The sequence below is a fragment of the Convolutriloba macropyga genome, chromosome 3, assembly GCF_964194025.1.
Source record: "Convolutriloba macropyga chromosome 3, txConMacr16.3, whole genome shotgun sequence".
Lineage (NCBI taxonomy): Eukaryota > Metazoa > Xenacoelomorpha > Acoela > Convolutidae > Convolutriloba > Convolutriloba macropyga.
The window spans coordinates 64569595-64591286 of NC_134470.1; the positions used below are offsets into that span (position 1 = coordinate 64569595).

The 21692-nt window shown below is 35.1% G+C and overlaps 2 protein-coding genes across 2 annotated transcripts in view; both read left to right on the top strand.

Moving 5' to 3' along the window:
- LOC142336358 (nuclear migration protein nudC-like) overlaps positions 1–21692 on the top strand; it is a 472960-nt gene that overhangs the window by 293399 nt on the left and 157869 nt on the right. The gene's annotated exons all lie outside the window — the stretch shown is intronic.
- Positions 1819–21190, top strand: LOC142337198 (acetylcholine receptor subunit beta-type unc-29-like). The gene is made up of 5 exons (XM_075386331.1): positions 1819–2410; positions 12781–12993; positions 16702–16839; positions 20015–20402; positions 20678–21190. The coding sequence occupies exons 1-5, from the start codon at positions 2065–2067 to the stop codon at positions 20928–20930; spliced, it is 1338 nt and encodes a 445-aa protein (XP_075242446.1). The 5' UTR covers positions 1819–2064; the 3' UTR covers positions 20931–21190.

Genomic DNA, 21692 nt, shown 5'->3' on the forward strand with positions numbered 1-21692 from the left:
TTTGCTCGCACTACAATCTGTGAACAAATTATTGTTTGATTAGGAAATAAATGATATCTGCATATCCAATTAAAATTGTAATATTTAAAAACTGAAAACATTCTTTACATTTGGGCGTAATCTACCAGAAGAAAAAAGTTGTTAGAGTTTTTTTTACTTAGCGCGTAAGTGTATCACGATCCTATATTAATGCGTGCAGCCTATCAAAACGGCGAAGAAACTACATGAAACACGAGATAAACTGCTTGAAATCTACTGTATATTTTATGTCGAAATACTCAGAACCAGTTATCAAATTCGCAAAAAATTACTCAAAAATAAAATACAAATTTTTATCAGCAATCAACATAATTATTGATGGCTCCTATCAAAAACAAAAAGTCATTTCATTGATGATTTTTTCAGATGTGGTAAGAAACCATATATTCTTCAGATGTGGTAAGAAATCTTTATAATCATCTTGAGTTCAAACTTGAACTATCGGAACACATAAAACAATCATCTTCAAATAAAATGAGAACCTTGATCGACAAAATATATTGAAAATTTAAAAAAGTGAGTAATAAAAAATGCATGTCAAAAGTTATGGAGAGAAAAATTGGTTCATACTACAATGAAATTGATATGTTTATAATGAGTCACTTGTGGCGATGAAAACAAAAAAAATGAATCTTTATCTTTTTGGAAAGAACAGCAGCATCGTTCCCAGATAGCTTTAGCCTCTATGTCTAACTGATTTCTATTGCCACACTTGGCACGCAATAACTGTGCCAGAACCAATTTTTCTCCCTCATATTTTTTGATAAGCAAAAAATTTTCCGATTAGATCAAGATACAAAAAAGATTTATTGTTTGCAATTATGACATTAGGAAACATTTTCCGAAAAATATTTTACAGTCAATGGATTAGATGATCGACGCAAAAAAATTTATCGGATCTACTTTTTGTGAACTCTGAAAACGTACTGAAATTTCTACCGTGTATCCAGTTTATTATGGTAATTAATTGTTTTCAAAAAGGAATGAATAAATTGACTTTCCACTGATACTGAGAGCTACCAATTACATTGTTTGGTTGCTGATAATTTTTTATGTTTATCCTGCTGGGCAAACTTTTTAAATGTATATACTCACCGTGAATTTTTTGCATCTGGTGTTAGATTTGGTACTGATCAGGGAGAGAGAGAGAGAGAGAGAGAGAGAGAGAGAGAGAGAGAGAGAGGTAGAGAGAGAGAGAGAGTGAACAACGTTATTCATTAAATTAGTTTCCTTTCTAATTCTAGATATTTGCAAAATGGACGCTTATCTTGCAAGAATCTTACACGATCGACGCTTATCTTGCAAGATTCTTGCACATCCGACGGCTATCTTGCAATATCTTTCAAGATGGTGCGTAATCTGACAAGACTCTTACAAGATTCTTGCAAGGTCTTGTAAAAATAGCAGTCGGCAATAGACTAGAGAACAAATTAAAACTAAGATTATGAAAATTGACTTCAGCTGATTAGAGTTTGAGCACTTATTATTTATAGCAACACCTGATATTACAATGATTCAATTGTAATGATGCACTAAATATTTATCTTATCAATGGATTTACGCTGTTATTTTTCGGGGGTTAGAGATCATGGGGTAACGAAACTGTTGCGGAGGGCATAAAAACACTTGGGCCGAAGCAGAATGGATCCAAATTATCATGTGTCCTTAAACAAATGTTATTAAGCATTAGAGCCAACTTAACAGGAGGAAGTCCGCGTGTTTTGCAGAAACAAATACACTTTTTCGAATTTTCATGACGTATATTGACTTACAACTTCAATCAGAATTATTCAAATTGCAACAGAGAAGCATGAAAACTTTGAGTTAAGAAAACAATGATATATCATTAACAATGTACCTTTTCTTTTCATTCTTTGATTTGTTGTAATTAGTCATAATTTTATAATACAACATAGTGTTGCAACAAATAAAAAGACATAATAGATAAACATTCATCTTGTTGCATCTTTTTGTTGCTAAAATCTGCAGCTCTTTCTAGGCAAAATCGGAAATAAAAAATTTTTCATGGAGTTATATGCTACAAAAATGACTCAAAAGCTACATGTATCAGAAAAGAAAATTACTTTTAGTATCTTGAAAATTTTAATTGTAGTGACTTTGTGCCACAGCTCAATAGCCAATGATGACATACCGTTACCAGCAGCCCGGCTTAGATCCAACTTGTTGAAGAATTACCATTCAACTGTACGCCCCGTGAGAGACCAAGGTGTTATAACCGGCGTGTTCTTCAGAGCATGGTTGTACGAGCTGGTTTCTATTGATCCCAAGTCCCAGACCATCAATATGCTAATGTTCCAACTACTTCAATGGAGGGATGAGTTGCTAAAATGGGACCCAAAGAACTACTCCGGTAAGCACAACAACACTGCTGACCATAAGTAAACAAGAAACATTGCAATCTTTTGAAAAAAATTAAAAGAAAAAATCAAATCCCGCTATTTAGTTTAATTTGTAAGAATGAAAAAATACGAAGATTAACAAAACCATTAAGAACGGACTAAAATGATTTTTTTTCTCTTACCATTGTTAGAAAAAACTGAAATTTATTATTTAAGTTTGACTAAGTGCCAACTCGATTAAAACAGTACACACATTTTTGTTAAAAAAGCGAAAGAACTATTGTGCGCCTTTTTCAATCATGCTTTTTCAGACTAAATGCTTCACGTGCTTCTGCTATACGTTTTGTCTGCCGTATTATACAGCCCACTGCAGAACAAAATTTCATGCAGTAGCGTTTCAGGAAAGTAAAAACAACAGGCGCAGTAATATGTTCATAAAAATTTCATATTTTTTTACTAGGCCTTCTTTTATTACCCAATTGTCACATTTTTCGCGACAACTCTGCAAATTATTAATCTTATCTCAATTTACTGCCAATCTCAACTTCTTAAATGTTGCATAGAAACATACACACCAAAAAGAAAATGCTTGCGAATAATGATAAATTAGCACAGTACGTCCCGGGTCGAGGTTTTAGGGTAATTTTTTGTAAAAAAAGCAGTGATTGCGGTGAATGCCGTGAATATAAATATTTCACCGCATTTCTTACAAAAATTCACCGCATCAACTTTTGTGGCAAAATAATGTAAAAAATGCGGTGAAAGCGGTGAATGCGGTGAAAAAACATAATTCACCACATTTCACCGCATTTCTTACAAAAATTCACCGCGAAATTCAACGCATTTCTTACAAAAATTCACCGCATATGATTTTCAAAGTTTACTCAAACTGATTTAAATTCACAAGAAATTTTGAAGATGTGAGTGAAATTGGCGCAGTGGACTAACCAGTGGAAGGCATGCAGGAGGCCAGAGGGTCGAACCCGTGTGGTGACGATTGTTTTTGTAAGAATACCGAGAAGGCGCTGAAAATAAATAATTCACAGTGATTCACCGTATTCACTGCAAAAAGATGTAAGAAATACGCGGTGAAAATTATTTTTTTAACCGCATTTCACCGCATTTCTTACGAAAATTCACCGCCAAACCTCGAACCGGGTTTTAGGCAAAATTTTGCTTGCTGATTCTGATGGAAAACGACCTTTAAAATTAACGATGGGCGTTTCTTATGTTTTGTGTTCTGTGAAAAACATTAATGCTTCCGCAAATATATAGTTCGGGGGAAAATTCACTAATGTTTGTCCGATTTTTTAAAAATTTGGCTCCAACCGTGTTCGGATATTCTCAAAAAAGTTTCGGATCTTTTCCGCTTCTGCCCCCCCCCAGTACGTTATGCGCCCCCCAGTTACAGAGCACGTGCCATTACATAGTAAATCATTATGTAAAAATATGGCACTTACGTCTGGGGGCGCAAATAATATGCACCCACTAAGCTGGGGGGGGCACAAACGGAAAAGATCCAGAGCTTCAATTACTTGAAAAAGTTTTTAACTCTCAATTTATATTTTGAAGGGTTCCGCAAAAATTTTTCGAGAATCTTAAAAGATCACGCATTCTCGCATGATCTTGCAAAAAATTTTTGCAAGATAACGTCCGATATGCAAGAATTTGTGAGATTCCTGCGGGATAAGCGTCACAGACTCGCAGGATTCTCGCAAGATAAGCATCTGACACTGGCAATGGCCTTGCAAGATAAGCGTCGATCTCTTGCAAGAACCTTGCCCTATAGGCCTCCAGAAACAAAATCTTAGATTGGGTGTTGGCCTTTTTAACTTACTTTAACAAAATAAATATCAAACAAGAAGTCTCTACAGGTTTTAATATTCGCATTTTTTGGTTGACGTCAAAATGTTTGTTGGGTGCATAGACAGCTTGTAGGTTATCCTAACAATGTGTTATAATCTGGGGGTTGCTCAGGGTTTACCTACCAAAAATTGGGGTAGGTGGTGTACAAGTTTTTGCTCCCAACTATTAAAATTTTTCAGTTTTAGTGATTTTTTAGTTTTTTTAAATTGTTTTGGAGTTTTCGGAAGTTTTTTCAGTTTTGAAATTAGTTCTTGCTGTCTGATGTCTCTTGTTATCGATTTGAAGGAGCCAACACTTGCAAAGGTCTTACAGGATTCTTGAAGGATAGACGTTAAAATTTGTTAGACTACAAGCTGCAATATTAAAGACTGGTTAACTCAAAGATCAAACTTTTTTCAGATTTCAACCCATCAACAGGACTTGCGGTTCAAAACACAAATTTTCATTGCACATTTCCCGTCCATAATCTGTTTGAAATACTTCTTTCAACAAAACTGATTCAATAAATTTTCTCAGACAATATTGCCTACACCAAGTGTAACTGGGTTAGTAGGCTACCCACAAGTGTAGCTATTAGCACTTATATGGAACAAAAAGTGCATTTTTTAACCTTTTGTTATATAATGTTAAAAATCTCAAATTTGCAATTCTTTGATCTTTTAATAAACACCTAAAGGATCACAAAAACAACAAATTGATATTTTTAACAACAAAAAACATCACTCTAAAAAAATTTTAGCACCATATAAGAGCTAAAATCAACACTTTTGCGTGGATAGCTTGGAGGTTACCAATGGTCAAGTGGCAAACATTTGAAGCATTTATTTTACGTTTCTCTCAGTCTTACTAATGTCAACAAAAGCAATTAATGCATTGATTTGAAGATTACAATGTAAGTATAGAGCTTAATCAGTTACTCGATTAACCAATCAGAAACGAGTAACAATGATATTATTTGACTTTTATATGATTACTTACTTAAACCGAATTACTCTTATAGTAAAACTATATTGTATTTAGAACCATTAGAAACTGTTACCGTAAACAGTTGGCTCCCAAAGTTGACCATAAATTTACTCTTCCTAAACATTAGTTTTTTAATCTAAGTTTTCATAGAGCTGAAGATCTTCCGTTTTTTAAAATAGTGGAGCTTAGTTAACAAAAAATTAGTAACATCATTGACTCTTGGCTGGAGCCTCACAAACTTCATCAAAAGGTTAACCATAGTTTATTACAAAGGATATTTTTCACTTCAACCAAAAATAAAATTATAGTACTTTAATACCACCGAGTGGTTTTTTGATTCGACGAGATTATCAGTGAAGCGAATTAAGTGATGAAATAAGCCGACAAATAAATCGAGAACAGTTTGGCCGCACTATTTGGTCCACAGACCCGGACAATAGCAACAGGTCACGATCGTCAATGACACGACAACAACAAACCCTCAGTTCGATTATGTGAACCGAAGCAAACTGGCAACGATGGTCAGCAAAACTCCCAGCAGGCACTGGGCATCAGTTGATTGTAAGGCAAGTTTCCAACTCAAGACATTAGAAAAAAAGCAAGCTGACACACAAATTATCCTCCTGACAGACTCAAGTTATCCTCCAGTTAACCTCAACGGGCTAGAAGGCTAGTTGACACAATACAAATTAATGACAACTGGAAGTGCCTATCAGTGCTTCTTGGAAAAGTACGACGGTTTAGAAGCCAAAAGACAGGAGCAAGTTACTGTTGAAAACGAAGGACTCTGAAAACTTCGAAAATGATACCAATCGTATGCTGGAAGATAGAATAAACTTTTGCAATTGGTATTTGACAACATAGCATTTCTCTGAGTCATTGAAATTTTCTGCAGAGAAATCTTCAACCGTCGGAAAAACCTATTGTCAGTCTACAAATTAGAGACATTTGTTCTTCGAATTATGAGAACATTGTCAAAATTTGAAAAAAATTGAAGGCAGGAATTTTAAGCGACTCCAAAAAAAAGAATTTGTATTCAACTGGAAGAGCTTTTAAGAAAACTCGATTAAATTGCTACAGAAAGCATTCGACGAAAGAGCCAGAAAGTTGCACCCAAGGGATTGAAAACTTCATTGATAGTAGGGAGCGAGACCTGATCAGGCATTTCCGGCGCAGCATGGATTGTGGAAACCAAACGCCCCTTGATAAATCAAAGGTTGCAAAACTGATGCAAAAGATACGGTAATTGAAAACAATAAAGACGCTTCAAATTTAGTGTCACTAGTTGTTTAGTTTTCTTCTCAGAAGTCTACAGCAACAGGAGAAGAAAAGAACTCAGTGTTGCCTACTCACGCTTGTCGTGAAAAAATCAAACTGAGCAAATGCAACTTTAAAACTTAATGGCTGAGCAACAACCAGAGCAATAGCTGCAAGACCGGCGAAACCAAATAGAAAATTATCGTGAAGAAAATAAACTCCTATGACCACAAAAAAGAATTACGTTTTCAATAACAACCTCAGCATCAATTACCTCTGGAACAGCATGAGCGAGAGCTCGAAAAGGAAAAGAAGACGGCCTAGGCTGACCAAGAGCAAAGAATTCTAAAACTTGAACCGACAAGAGGAAGCTCAAGCGCATCTGGATTAGTGGCAGATGAGTTAGAACGCGTTGGATCAAGACGCAATCAAAATCAAAAAAGGACCCAAGGGTGGACAGAATCAGTGGCTTAATTGTCTGACTTTAGAATAGAAGGTCACTGCCTCCACATTGTGTTATCGGTCCTCCCAGAAACATTACAAAAACCATAGAAGACAAACGTTTTAATGCCTATCCAAAAAACTACCCCACAACTTTAATGTGTAATATTCTTTTCAGCGGCATTGAAGCCGAGTATTCTGAAGAAACCAGAAATCAATAAATTGATTAGACTAACGGAGCGGCGAGCGCAGTTAACAAAGACGACGTTTCAGCAGCGAGGAACAGGAGCATTCTAAAACAAAAACAGGAGTTAGAGTCCCCATGTAAAACTCTAGAAACAGATCTGCCAATAGTAGAAACAGCAGCACCGTGAACCAAGCCACTTCTCAAGTTTTGTCAGTGGCTTGACAAAACTAAAACTAACTGGTTTTCCAGAAGATGCTCTGCTGTGGCCAGAGTTGTTGGGTCTTTTTGATGTTGTTGTTTATAAAAAAAAGCGATATTGAAAAGATGAAGCACCTGGAGACCAGTCCCATGGATCAAGCGAAAGCAGCGAAATTGGAAATATGATTCAGCGTACAGTCACACTATCATGCTTGCGATATACTCTGTAGGAAGTACGGCAGTTCAGATAGTGGAGTCAACGCTCAATTCAAGAGGCTGGTTCGGCCTAAAGCGGTCATCTATCATTGAAGAAAAATAAAACACTTGGCACAACGGCAACATCAATTGCAGACGATAAATTCGCAAACCAGTAGAGATGTTTTGGGATATAGAGTCCTACGATTCAAACAGCGGTTTCAACGGTCAATAAAAAGACGAACAGCGGGCAATCAAGACGTTGCAGCAAACAGCACAACTCAACGATGAAAGATACAAAGTTGGACTTCTGTGGCTAGAAGACGAAGTGAAGTAACCGAAACTTTTCTACTCTACGATGGTGCAACTCAAGTCCCTAGAAAAACGACTACAAAAAACCAGATTCAAAGAATGCGCTATCAGGAAATCATTGACACAGATGTCAAAGTTCTCAAAATTGTCCAAACCGACCTGAATCAAGACAAATACAAACAGCAATGCTATTTGCCACATCGTACTGTCAACAACCTACAGAGAACGTCAGAAGATTGCGCAACGCAGCCTAAATAGGCCTGAGAATGTCAAAAGAGTGTATCAAGGCTTAGCCTTTAACGACAAACTTTCATTTGAACAGGAACTGCTGCAGAGTCTGACGGGAGTTAATTTTCGCTTCCGAGAACACCAAATAGCTTGATCAGCTAACATAGAAGCAATGCTTCTTCCAATTGCTGTTCTAAGCGACGACAACCAATGTCTACAATTTCTTTGGCGAGATTTTGAAGAGCAGTAAATGAAATTTTACGAGTTTCAATGACACAATTTTGCTGCCAAAAACTTGCCAACTTCTGAAAATTGCACTTCGCACTAAGTGGCAACAAATAAAGCAGTCAACAACAAATGTCTTGTCAAAACGGTTCAGCAAAACTTCTACATGGACAACTTCCTTAGATCAGTCGGAACTCCTCAAAAAACAACTGAAAGTTATCAAAAATCGGAGATATTCGCAGCAAAATTGGATTTGATTTAAATTGACAATATAAATACCAACTGACCATGAAGGCAATTCACGGACACCTGTGACAGACATATCAACGAATGTGGTGAAAACTTTCGAAGCTGAACCACCATCGTCTTCAATCCTTGAACTAATTTAAAATCGGACACAGATATTCTCATAGTCTGTCTTGGAACTGATCAAGAAGTTCCAGCAAAGATATCTCAGAGAATTTTCCTATCGTTTGTCTCAGCAGACTTCGGCCCGCTTGGGTATGTTCAACCTGCACCACACGGAAGCAGTTTCTACTTAAAGACTTTGGGCAGCATTGAGACAAGCATGGGACAAAGAGTTGTCAGCAGACCACTCAGAACTGCTCATCAATGGTGATTTGAGTTGAAAGAAATGAGGACAATGTCGATAAACCAATTTTTTCACGAAAAAAATGCACAAACTTGAGGCTTCACATCTTCACAGACAAATCCTGAAAACCATTGTGCATTGTGTTGTATAGGCACGATTAAACATCATTAAGATTAACTATGTAATAGGAAATGTTTTGTAGGACCCATCAGACACATGACAAAACTGAAATTAGAACTCCAGGCCTCCGTTTAAGGAGGACGTCTTCGAAATCAGATACTCAGCCAATATTGTGTCAGAATTGACAAATTCTGCATTGGATCAACTCGAGTCATCAACGGCCCTGAAGTGCTACAAGCAGTGCATAGGAAACATTTAGTGGGAAACAGAGCGGCGAGAATGCTGGAAAACTCATCGATTGATCTTGTCAAACCTGAGCAAGTTATGGGGTTACAGCAGCTCCGAAAAAAAACAAAGTTTATTACAAAACGAAGCAGAAGGAACATCTCGAAGAAGACTCGATCCATTAAGCAGAGCGAATATTTTTCATATTTGTTGAAGCCGAAAGCTTTCCGAATGTTTTAAAGTCGATGACAAGCAGTGAAGAAATCTCGACATCATTGAACACCGCCAAATTGCCAAACTTTATAGAGGAAGATGAAACAATCCGTGTGAAAGGTCAACTGAAGCATCCAAACCTTGGTTACAATGCCAAACGCCCAATCTTGTTTACAGCGAAGCATTCACTTGCACAGCTTCTTAACATATTGTAACAGCTACTTACACATCGTATCAACCAACACAAAGAAAACATGTGAGAAACTTTTTTCAATAACAGTTCTGTGTTGTTGGGTTGCGACATGCATTAAAAAAAATTTAATCGAGATGAACAAAATGCTGACACATGAACGCCAAATTTTCCGGCCATAATGGAGTTGACTACTTAGGAAATACCAATGTCAAGTTCCGGTGACGTACTTTGAAAAACGGTGTTGCTTTTTGACTTGTCTCACAACAAAAGTGGAAGATACCGAGGTTTTACTTTTATTGGACAACGAGTCATGTCTAACTGCAGTCACAATATTCATCATAAGACGTGGCTCCCGGATACCATCATCAGCGAAAACGGCCCGAAGTTCGTCGTTGCAGCCAAGGGACTAAACGCATTCATGGACAAATGGGAGAAAGCGAAGGCTGGAATTGACTTAGCTCAGAAAAAAATTGTTTTGGAAATTCAACCCTCCTTGAGAAACAGAGTTTGGTGAAATCAAGGAAAGACTGGTTCAAAGCCGCAAGAAAGTCACGATTGCAATTTGAGACAACCTAGGTTTCACTGACTGAAGAGTTGAGCAGTACAAAAATATATGTCTTGTACAGCAAACTCTCAATGCAACACCCCTGACCGAAATAAGTGATAAACCAGAAGACTCAGGCACACCTAATCATTTCTCGTTAGGACAAAAAACAAAAGTTCACCATTTTTGTCATCCAGAATTTGCTACCATTGTCTGGAAAAATCCTATAAAACGGCCCAAGCATATGCCGACATGATCTAGAATAGATGGACCCGTGAGTATATTCCCCAACGGAATCCGCGATCGAAAAGGTCAAAAGAACATGTTTGAAAGCTGAAAGAAAGAGAACTTGTCTAGATTGTAGATTATTCCTTGAAACAAAGTAGAATACAAATTGGCACGAGAAATTGAAGTGTTCAAAGGCAACGATGGTGTCGTGTGGTCCAAATGGCACAAGGAGAGCAGAAGCGGCCAGGCGTGTTGTTAGCGCCAGTATTATATGATGGTGTTTCCGGGAAAAAACACGGCCGGTAATTTTTGCGCCATTTCAAATCGAAATGTGACTGCATTTTTATTGCAAAGAGTGCTTTTTTATTTTTCTTGTTTTTTATCGTTAAAATTCTTAAATTGTTATTTCTATAGCCGTTGGGGTGTTTTTCTAAGTTCAATTGTCATACATTTGGGGCATTTAGTGTTACGTATGCGTCGGTCTTGCTTGTGTCAACAAGAGTAACTGTTGAATTAATTTGACGTTTACTTGGTAATATTTGACCCTAATCACTTCCTCGATTAACCAAATAGAAACGAGTAACAATGATGTTAAAAAAGTTAATTTTATGATTTTTTATCCAAATTTTTTGAATAATATTATCATAAAAGTATAAACTATATTGTTAGAAACTGTTTGCAAGAGAAGTTGGCGCTCAGAATAGAATATAATTTGATTATACAACAACTTTTGCTTCTATGTTAGTTTGCTAGATCTTAAATTCTTCCAATTTTAATTTAGATAAGTTTTCTTGACAGGAAATTAGCAACAATACTAACCATTGGCTGAGGCCTTGCAAATTTCTGCATGAAATTGAACATTGTCTATCAACAAGGATAATCTTAATTTACTATTTAAACAATGACCTAAATCACTTTCTTTATTAACCTATCAGAAACGAGTAGCAATGAAATTATAAATTATATCTATCTGATTTTTTGCTCTACCTAAATTGTTTGAATAGTGAGACCATATTGTATTCAGAACCTTTAGAAGCTGTTACCAAGAGCAGTTGGCTCTCAGATTAGACTAGTTGATACTTTAACAACTTTAGTCTATTTTGTCGAATTTGGCTAGATCTCATGATCTTGCAGGTTTAAGTTTGTTGAGCTTACTTGACCAGAGGTTAGCAACATTACTAACGATGACTGAAGCCTTACAAATTTTAGCACGAGATTGAACGTAGATTATCACTGAGGATATTCTTATTTTCAATCAACAAACTTACAGTAACGGTCCTTAATGCGAACAAGGGACTAATTGTTTCGATGAGATTTTTAGTCAATCGAATTAAGTGAAGAACCAGGCCGGTGTATAGCTCGAGAACCAGGCTGTATAAATTCGGTTCCACTGAGCTTCATGAGCAACCGCAGCAGCAAGATAGGCTCCAATTACAAGAATGTTGCGAGATCAAGCAAGATATGTGTGGTAGTTAAAAAATTACATAATTGTTTAATCACACAGGTCTGCGAAAACAAAGGTTTTGTTATCGGGGTGAATGAAAGCATTTGCAATCTTTCGATTCTATTCCGATTCTATTTGCTATCCGTCTGCGTAAACCAATTATTTGTTGAAATTTTTAAAAGAGTGGATTTGAAACCTTGTGATAATGTCTCTGTTGTTCAATCCAACCTAGCTAATATATCTTTTCAATTTTAGCTCAAAAATGTTTGGACGTCCAAATTAATCTTTGCGGAGCAGCAAATTGGAAAACCTTGTAAAACTGAAAGCGTCACAGAAAAAATCATTTTTCACAGATCTCCTCTTTTTTCACTCAGTGCTCTAGCCTTGAGTCAAGTCCAGGTTTTAAAAACACCCACAGCTGGTTAACATAAAAGCAAACAAAACTACATTGAATATGCCGGATTTCATTTGCAAACACAGTCGACCAAGTCTTTTTTTGCTAAATTTTACGAGGTGCTATCGATTTCTTCCCCTTGTGTATGATTATTAACAATTTCGAAATCAATTCTGAGACAAATTTCGCTTCTTCTTACAAACTAATGCGGTTAGTTTTTTGTATCTATTAACAAGTATGCATTCTTAACTAAATAAATTGATTATTATCCGGATGTGTTGATTTGTTATTTTTTTTTATCAAACTGCCCAATTTGGTAATATGCTTATAAAAGGGCTTTTAAGCAAGCATTTGAAGCACAGCATTCTAAAATCTGAGACTAAAGCAAATTTCAAAAGTTAGCAGATGAAACAATTTTTTGTTATTTAGCAAATATGAGCATCGATAATTTAGCGAAGAATTGACAATAATGTGAAACACAATACAAACAATTTCAAATTTGACATCAGTTTTGATCATCGCTTTATCAAAGGCGATTTTATGTTGTTTGCAGACCTGTATGGCATCGAATTTGACCGAAGTGAGATCTGGAGTCCAGATGTTGTGCCGTACAACGAAGTGGGAGGATTCGATATAAAAACGCACGACTCAGTAATTCCAATATATGTTAACAAGGACGGAGATACGTGGTGGATGAGGCCGGCTGAATACAAAACAACCTGTCGTTTAGATGTGACGAATTTCCCATTTGATACACAACACTGCACAGGAAAACACATGTTTCACTTTTAAAAAAAATGTCGCCAAATTGCATTTGCACAAGACATGCTACAAAAACAACCAAATCCAACTTCACGTAAAATCAGTAAAAAAATTGACATTTTTAGTCCTTGCTACAATTTATTTTGATAGAAAAAACCTTGGAACATAAAAGAGTGCATAAGCAAAAAAATTAACGAAACAATATCAGCATGAAGCAATAAATGAAGAAAGCTGTTCTTGAATTAAACTTTATAGCTGCGAAGCTGTAAGCTGAGCGTAGCTATATTGCGGTGCTCTTGGTTTTTTTTACAATTCAAAGAATTTGAATTGTATTGGGGCGCTGTCTTTTTTTTAAGATCTGTTCACACATTTTCATGATTTTTGAAGTCAAATTGGAGTAGTGATTTTGGTCACGCCGAAACAGGAAATGGAGCGAAAAAGCGAGTGGTTTTGCGGCGTGAAATTTTTTCACTCTAATTTTAAAGTAGAGTGAGAATATGGTGTTTGAACAAAAATTCGCTTTATCGGTAGTGATTTTTTGTTCACATGCGGCAATTTCACTTTGATTTTTACTGTTTTTTCGATTTTTTGGATAGGATTTTTTTCTAAATGATTTTTCCAATCCATTCATAGTTCGTTCTAGGTCTAGTTTTCTGTTTAGTCAATGAAAATTCTTTGAATTGTACGTCAGGACTTGTCCTGCTATGTTTTTTTGTTTCGTCGTCTGACGCTCTTTTTTCGTTTTACATTTGTTCACACAGCAAAGCTGAAAAAGTCAAATTTTCTGAATGACTTCTTCCTCTCATTAACAGCATTTGCGCGCGTGACGTCATTTCTCACTCGCTTTAGCGAAAGTTTTTTTGGTTATTTGCGTGATTAGATTTTGATCATACGTGACATACCTCACTCAATAAAATGACTTTTGCACTTTAAAAACTTAAGTTTAATTTGAATTTGTTTAAGGTCAGAGGAACTCCTATGTGCATTAAAGGTCCCTAATAAGAGGCTTCTGAATTTTAACAAGCTTTACTAATTTATCGCTGAATGTTTTTTAGCCTAGTTTTTTTTGAGCGGCGTCGATTTTTTTTTCAATTCAGATCTGTATCTGTTTCTATCTCTATTATATGGCACGCAGGTCTATTCTTTCGCAGCTATTCCGGCAATCTGCCGGCTATGTTTTTTCTAAAGAAACATTTAAAAAATGGATTGTTTATTCAAAAACCGTCAATTGAAATGTTTGAGGAAACGGAGATCACGTTTTGAGGGAAATCGAACGTTCTGCAGTTTTTGATATTATAGTTAGAAAAATTGGTGAGATAACTTTGTTTTCCTGTTTAGAAAAACCAAAAACTGAGATGTGGTTTAAATCATAGAAAAAAAATATAACACTGCAACAAGCATGCTCAACAATTCATTTTTATTATCACACTTAATTACCCCTGATTACATTTTACCGACAGTTGTAAAAAAAAATCTTTTCTTGTGCTCAATCAACTCCTCAAAACATTTTATTTATTAAAATCTGAAACACGAAATCTGATCTAAGCGATTGATCGCTTAAGTGGAACCGTGACGTAACCTGTTACTTTTAAAAACTCATTATGTTTTTCAACCTAAATCATGAGTTATGATATCTAAACCTTGTACTCAGAAAAAAAATATGCTGTCAGTGAACCTTCCAATTTACTATAACAATTATTGGATATTTAGATTTTTAGATATGATTTGGTTACTTAAAGAAATATTGTTTAAAATTGATATAACCAAAGATTGAAGATATAAAGACAGAATATATAAATTACTTATATATTTTTGTCAACACGCGTTCACTATACTGATGATATCCATTTTTCCACGGTAAATCATTTCATAACAAATAACGTCAGCAAGATGTCATCCAGACCTATTTTCTTTAATAACAAGAAACAAGGATACAAAAATCTACAGCAAAAAAAATAATCAAGCTTCATCAAAAAATGTAAGCAAAACTTAACGCATGTGCTCTAAAAAATCTTGAAAAAGATATCAGTTGTCAGAGCCATACTTGATCAGAAATGAGATCAAAACTGATTGTCCTTAAAAAAAGCGATAGTTAGATCTTGTAACAAACCCAATGTCTTGAAAAGATATTGAAGAATTAAAACTTATCAATCTAAACAATTTGACTAATTAGTATTTGAGTATGATTAAAACGAAAAATTGAACCTACAAAGTTTATGCACTGCAATTCATCAGTTCTTCTTCCAATTGTTAGTTTCATTTTTTTTCATTGCTGCAGCATATTTTTTTTAGAGAAAAAGGTTTCTGAGATTGAAACTTTAGTGAAGCAATACTGTATTTTTTGCTTTTCCACTTCAGAATTTCAAAAATAAGACTCTGGTATCTGTTGACTTCTTGAGGTATTAATTTGTTTTCTTGTCTCAAAATTGAGATTCATAGCTTTCCATCAATACCATCTATAATGATTTTAATACTTTTTTTGACATCTGAAAAAAGGTGGACAAAAACATTTGAGTTTCCCCTACCTAAATGAAATATTTTTGAAGTTTTTAATTTCAAGTGGGTTGTGAAAGCATTCAGTGAAACTTTTTAAAATATTGGATTAGTTTTGCTCAACAGACTTATTTAAAATTTTAACGGAAAATACAAAAACTCAGCGATCATCTGAAAACTGCCAAGAAATTTTTTAAGTATTAAGATAAATTATTAATATAACTCGAGGGTCACTCGATGTTTTTTTTTCTAAACAGTATTTCTATAAATTTTTAGTCAATTCGAGATTTTTTGAAGACTGCTTCAACCTCTTGAAAGACTCCGATTCAAGCTTTTTTGACAGAAAACTGTAATTTGAAAATTTGAAATTCACAGCTTTTTATCAATGCGATCTATAACTATTTTGAGCTCCACCTAATGACATCTGAAAAAAAGTTGACCAAAAGTATTGAGTTTTTCTCTTCCTGACCAAAATGTTTTCAAATTTCTTGATTTCAAATGGGTTCTGAAATCATGCAGTGGATCGTTCACAAAAAAATTTGGATTAGGTTTTGCTTCACCTACTTCTTATTATAAATTTTAATTTTGACAAAAAATACAAAAACTCAGCAATCATCTGTGTAGGAATTTGTAAGTTTCTTATGCTATTAATTCCATCAGTTTTTACGAGGCATACTTTTAACAATAAAACCGTACTAGCTAGTACGAGAAACATTTCTGTTAAAGTAAAATATCTGTTTGTATAAGTTCTGGCTTAAGACGGCTCGCGAGAAGTTGTGAGTATTATCTTCTGAGGATACTAATCTTGTAAGGCAAGATTTCATTCAGATTTCAATTACTAACATCTTTGAAAGATATGTATTTCTGAATGTCTGAGGAAGGTCTGTTTCAGGCTACTACTAAAAAAATAGCCAATTTCACATTAGCTATAATAAATGTAGCCCAGCAAATTAAACTTAAAAATGAGTGCAAACAGTAAAAAAATATATTGTCCTAAATTTATTATGTAAAGAAAGCTAATTGATATAAAGATATGTGTGAAAATGAGCCTTCACAAAAGCATATGTGCTGCATGTACCTTGAATGTTTAACCAGGTTGCGGCACGCCCTCTGGGGGTGGAAAGAGGGGTGGTGAGAAATAGCTCTGAAACAATGCTAACTCAGCTGCAGTTTAAGCGATACTTTCACTAAAAGAGCAAGTGAAACAAGGGATATCCTGCAGTGATTGTTGGGTCCTGGCATTATCTATCAAACGAAGTTATGATGGTATGTAATTCGTGCAGCAGCTGCAGTGTGTGCAAGAGGGAAGTAATCTGTGACAGCGAGTACCTCAGGGATAATCTATGGTCTCTTGAAAGTGAGAAATTGTCTTTGCATTATTCAAGAACGCTTTATTCTCCAAACTACGAATGAAAAATGCGTCATTAAAAGAAGTGTTAACGGTGTCTCGCATTTTGACCCCTGTTTGTTTAACCCATCATCATTATGCCACGATTATTTCACCCCTCTAAAAACAGGAATGACTTGAAGGGATATCAGCGTTTACAGTACTAGTTAACAGCCATGTTTTAAGTCTATTTTAATCCTCAGGGCCGCCTTTGGTCTATCTTAACACACTGGTATAGGAAAAAAATACTATCCTAATAGCAGCGTTGATATCTGCCGGAATGTTCTTTTTTATTAATAGCCGCCTCATCTTCTCAGCCGGCTATTATAGCGCTCCTATTTTTTTTACAATCCAAGAATTGGATTGTATTGGTGCTCTGTCTTTTTTACAATTCAAAGAATTTTTACAATTCAAAGAATTTGAATTGTATTGGGGCGCTGTCTTTTTTTTTTTTTTTAAGATCTGTTCACACATTTTCATGATTTTTGAAGTCAAATTGGAGTAGTGATTTTGGTCACGCCGATACAGGAAATGGAGCGAAAAAGCGAGTGGTTTTGCGGCGTGATTTTTTTTCGCTCTAATTTTAAAGTAGAGTGAGAAAATGGTGTTTGAACAAAAATTGGGTTTCTCGGTAGTGGTTTTTTGTTCACATGCGGCAATTTCACTCTGATTTTTACTGTTTTTTCGATTTTTTGGATAGGATTTTTTTCTAAATGGTTTTCCCAATCCATTCAAAGCTCATTCTAGGCCTAGTTTTTTGTGTGAATTAAATTTTCATTTCTCGTTAGTGGTTTTTTTGTTCACATGCGGCATTTTCACATTGATTTTGTTTTTTTTTTCTTATTTTTTTATCAGAATTTTTTAAAAATGGTTTTCTCAATTCACTCTTGGTCCATTCTAGGTCTGGTTTTTCTGTTTAGTCAATGAAAAATCTTTGAATTGTACGTCAGGACTTGTCCTGCTATGTTTTTTTATTTTTGTAAGATGTTTTCACACCTTTTTTCGTGACTTTGAGCTTTCAAAACGGGATAAACAGGTAACGCTCAGCGGGCATCAAGTTTCATTAGAAGCCAGTAGCAGCGTTTAGTAGTCCGTCAAGTACTTAGAGTGGTGAAGCTACTGGGAAGGCCGTTATTCAAGGTTAAAAGGTCATTTTTAGGAGTTTTTGAGCCCAAAATAATGCCATTTTTCGCTTTTTTCGTCATTTTTTTGGATTTTTTGTTGGATCAGCCTACAATTGAGGTTTGTAAAAGCCGATAAAGGGTTTTTGCAAGACGAAATTCCTTTTTATGGCCATTTTACGTGCTATATGTTTTGCTACTCTAAACATAAACATGGTAATTTATACCAATTTTTAACATTTTTTTTCAGGTTTTTTGAAAATTTTTGGCGTTTTTGAGTTGTTTCAGCCCTTGGAGTCAAGAAACCTCTTGTGGGGCCAATTAATAGGTCATTATAATGTTTCTAGTGGTAAAGAAATGGTTTGCAAAATTTTTACTTCACAAATTTTAACAATTTTTTTGATAAAAATTGCAGTTTTTTTCAAAGTTTCTAACATTTATTGTCATTATTCAAGTTTTCTAGCCCCAGTGACGAAACACCTCATCTAGGGTTTGCTAATAAATTAGTTTATTGAAAATTTTTGATTGGCCTTGGAATGGTTTTATTGGTTTATTGAAAATATTTTAATATCATAAATTTTGCCAATTTTTTTTTTACTAAACTTGCTTTTTTTTTTAATTTTAAAAATTTTTGTGATTTTTCAGGCTTATCTAACCTAAACTGTGAGTGAATCTCCTCTAAATGTTGATAAAAAGTTACTTCATAGTTGCTGGTGGTATGGGGAATGTGTTTCCAGATTTTAATTTTACAAATTCTATCGATTTTCAAATCGCAATTTTTTCAATTTTTGAAATTTTATTATTTTTCCTCAGTAGCCAGGGAACCTCCTTTAGGGTTTCCTAGTATGTTACTGCATAATTTCTAGTAGCAATGAACTAGTTTTCAGTTTTTTAATATTGCAATTGTAGGCATTTTTTTTAATAGAGCTTGCATTTTAAAATTTTTGATTGTTTAAATTTTTTTTAAATTTCTTGTCATTTTCTGAGTTTAGCGATCTGTACTGGCCAACGAAACATTAAATAATGCCAACTTGTTACAAGACAGAACTCCAGAAGAAAATAAAAAATGGTTTCGAACATTTTTCCAGCCATATTTCAGTAAATTTTTCGCTTTTCATTTTTCAATATTTTGAAGCATTTGTTATATTTCTCAAGTTTATTTACCTTTTGTGACAAATTGATCTGTTTCAAGGCTTTTGCGTGAGTTAATGAGTATATTGATTTGTGTCATATATATGGTCTTCAGGTTAAAAGCTTCAAAAGGTCTGGCAATAATTATTTTTGTTTAGTTCGTTTCATTCTTTTACTTTCTCAACTTTTGAGATTGTCTTTTTGGCTGGAATTGTTCAATTGATCTGCTGGTCAAATATATTGGGTCTGTTTTGCATTCAATTCCTTGGATTGTAATTCAGGACTTGTCCTGCTATGTTTTTTACTTCGTCGAATAAAAAAATTTTCGCTTTACCTCATTTTGCCGCTTTTTCAACATTTTGCGTGATATCTTTTTGACTTCTCTAGACTAGTTTCTCTCTTCTCTCATTCTGCTAAAAGTGATTTTGAACATCAGTTGCTCAGCAAAGCAATTCAAAATGAACAGAGTCAGTATAAAAAATTGAAGTCAGAAGTAGAAATTGGATAAACCCATAAAGCCCAATTTTAGATGCCCGCTATTTGAACGTCGTTCCTATAAGTCTTAGTTACCATCTCTAATGCTTATTGGTATTGATAGTAGCCCCTGTAGCCTCTCTCTAAGAAACAGAAGTACGTTATCTTCAACTACGAAATGCCATCAAAATAAATAGGACTTAAAAAATGTTTTTGTACAAAAATCTTTTTTTTCAATATCTTCTATTCTTTCAATCCCAATCATGCTTATTGGAATCAACGGCGGCTATTTTCCAGCAATCTGCCGGGTATGTTTTCATTTGGAAGGTTCTTGCACGATTATTTATTAGCACAATAATGCATCGTTCTTTTTATCGCTATCAGTTTATGTTAACTCAATAATCAGCGCTATTTTTCAGGCAAATTGTGCTCAGAAAAGACGACAGAGGGATCGCGCGGTCCCTATAGTACTCTGATTATTTCCTTCACCTTCAAACGACTCAGTTCCTTCTATGTCAAAAATCTGATCATTCCTCACACTCTCATTCTATTTCTGAGTACACTCATCTTCTTCATCCCGGGCGAAGTGGGTGAAAAGATTGGATTCGGAATCACGGTGACATTGACCATCGTCGTCAACTTGTCCATCGTCAGCGAATTCTTGCCACACTCTTCAACCAGTTACCCGAAATTGTACCAGTTCTATCTTAGTAGCATTGTGCTATCTGGTCTATCGCTGGTGTTGTCAACTATTTCTGTTAATTTGGTTTTCCAAGAGAAGCAAATAGTTGATGAAGAAACTGCTAGGTATGGTTTTTTGACCTTCAAATGCCTCAACTTCAGTGGTTAAGATGTATTGTTTTTTATGCGGACAAGATTAATGTGAGCAGAAATTTTATGCTAACATTTGCGCTAATGAGTAGCCAAGAGTCTTCTTTATTGATTTTAGTGATGACTCAAATCACCGCAAGCTTTGCGTTAACATCTGTACTTTTTCAGAGAATCCAAAAATTTGACGACAGCTTGTTAATTTGGTTTTCATCAAAAACTTGCAGCTTTGTCTGAATTTTGAACCATTTCAGACACACTGCAGAACAAGATGTCCAAAGTGCAGCTACTGCACCCTCAACTAACACAGACCTTAGTGAAATCGACCTTAGAGATGAACCAGAAACTCCGTCAAAACTAAACGTGAAAATTGCGGCAGCCAAACTGCGCATTGTCAACTTTTGGAAGTACAAACTAACACGAAGGAAATTAGACATGATTATTGGAGGAGTGTATTTTATGGTTATACTTTTGTACACAGCTATATTCTTTTCATCGCTAAAATAAAGAACCTGCCGTTACTGTAGTCGGACTCTTGCAGGATTCTTGCAGGATCTTACAAGAATTTTGCAAATGACGGGAATCTTGCAAGAATCTTGGAAGAGTCTGGTATGATTATGAATAATCTTGCAAATGTCAAGTAAGAAATATGAAAAAAGGGCATCTTGATGCAAGCTAACCGTCACATGTCAATCCCTCGCCGTATACTCCCTATATCGCTAGAATATCATGTACGTGCGAGGAGTTGGAATAAAGGGCCGCAAGAAGGGGCAGGAATTGAGCAGGGATCCAAAATGGGAGAAAAGCCAGATCAAGTATTGCTGGGGGGGGGGGGGGGGGGTGCTGAAAAATTAAATTAGAATCTCTAATAGTGCAGAACATATCCTTTCAAAGCTGTATTTTCGTTTTTTTGTTCACTTTAACGTCGCCTTAGAGTTACATAAACAATCCTGGCGGCAAAGGTTCCAGTTTGACGAATCCTCACCTGAAATCAATACATCCAATTGTAGTTTAGCACCTTTGAAGATAAGAAATTCATTAACAATTTTTTTTAATGAAAGCAAAGTTTTAAATTGATACCTGTTTTCAAAGACTGCACTTTATAATTTGCATCTCAACTGTTCTTTTGTTTGGTTTGCTTTTTTTAATTTCAATTGTGATCTGGATTCAATTCAAATAAATCAATATTTTGCTTTTTCATAAAATTTTTCTTGATTGAATATAATTATTGATTGAATGTAATATGTATATTTAAGCCACAACAATTTG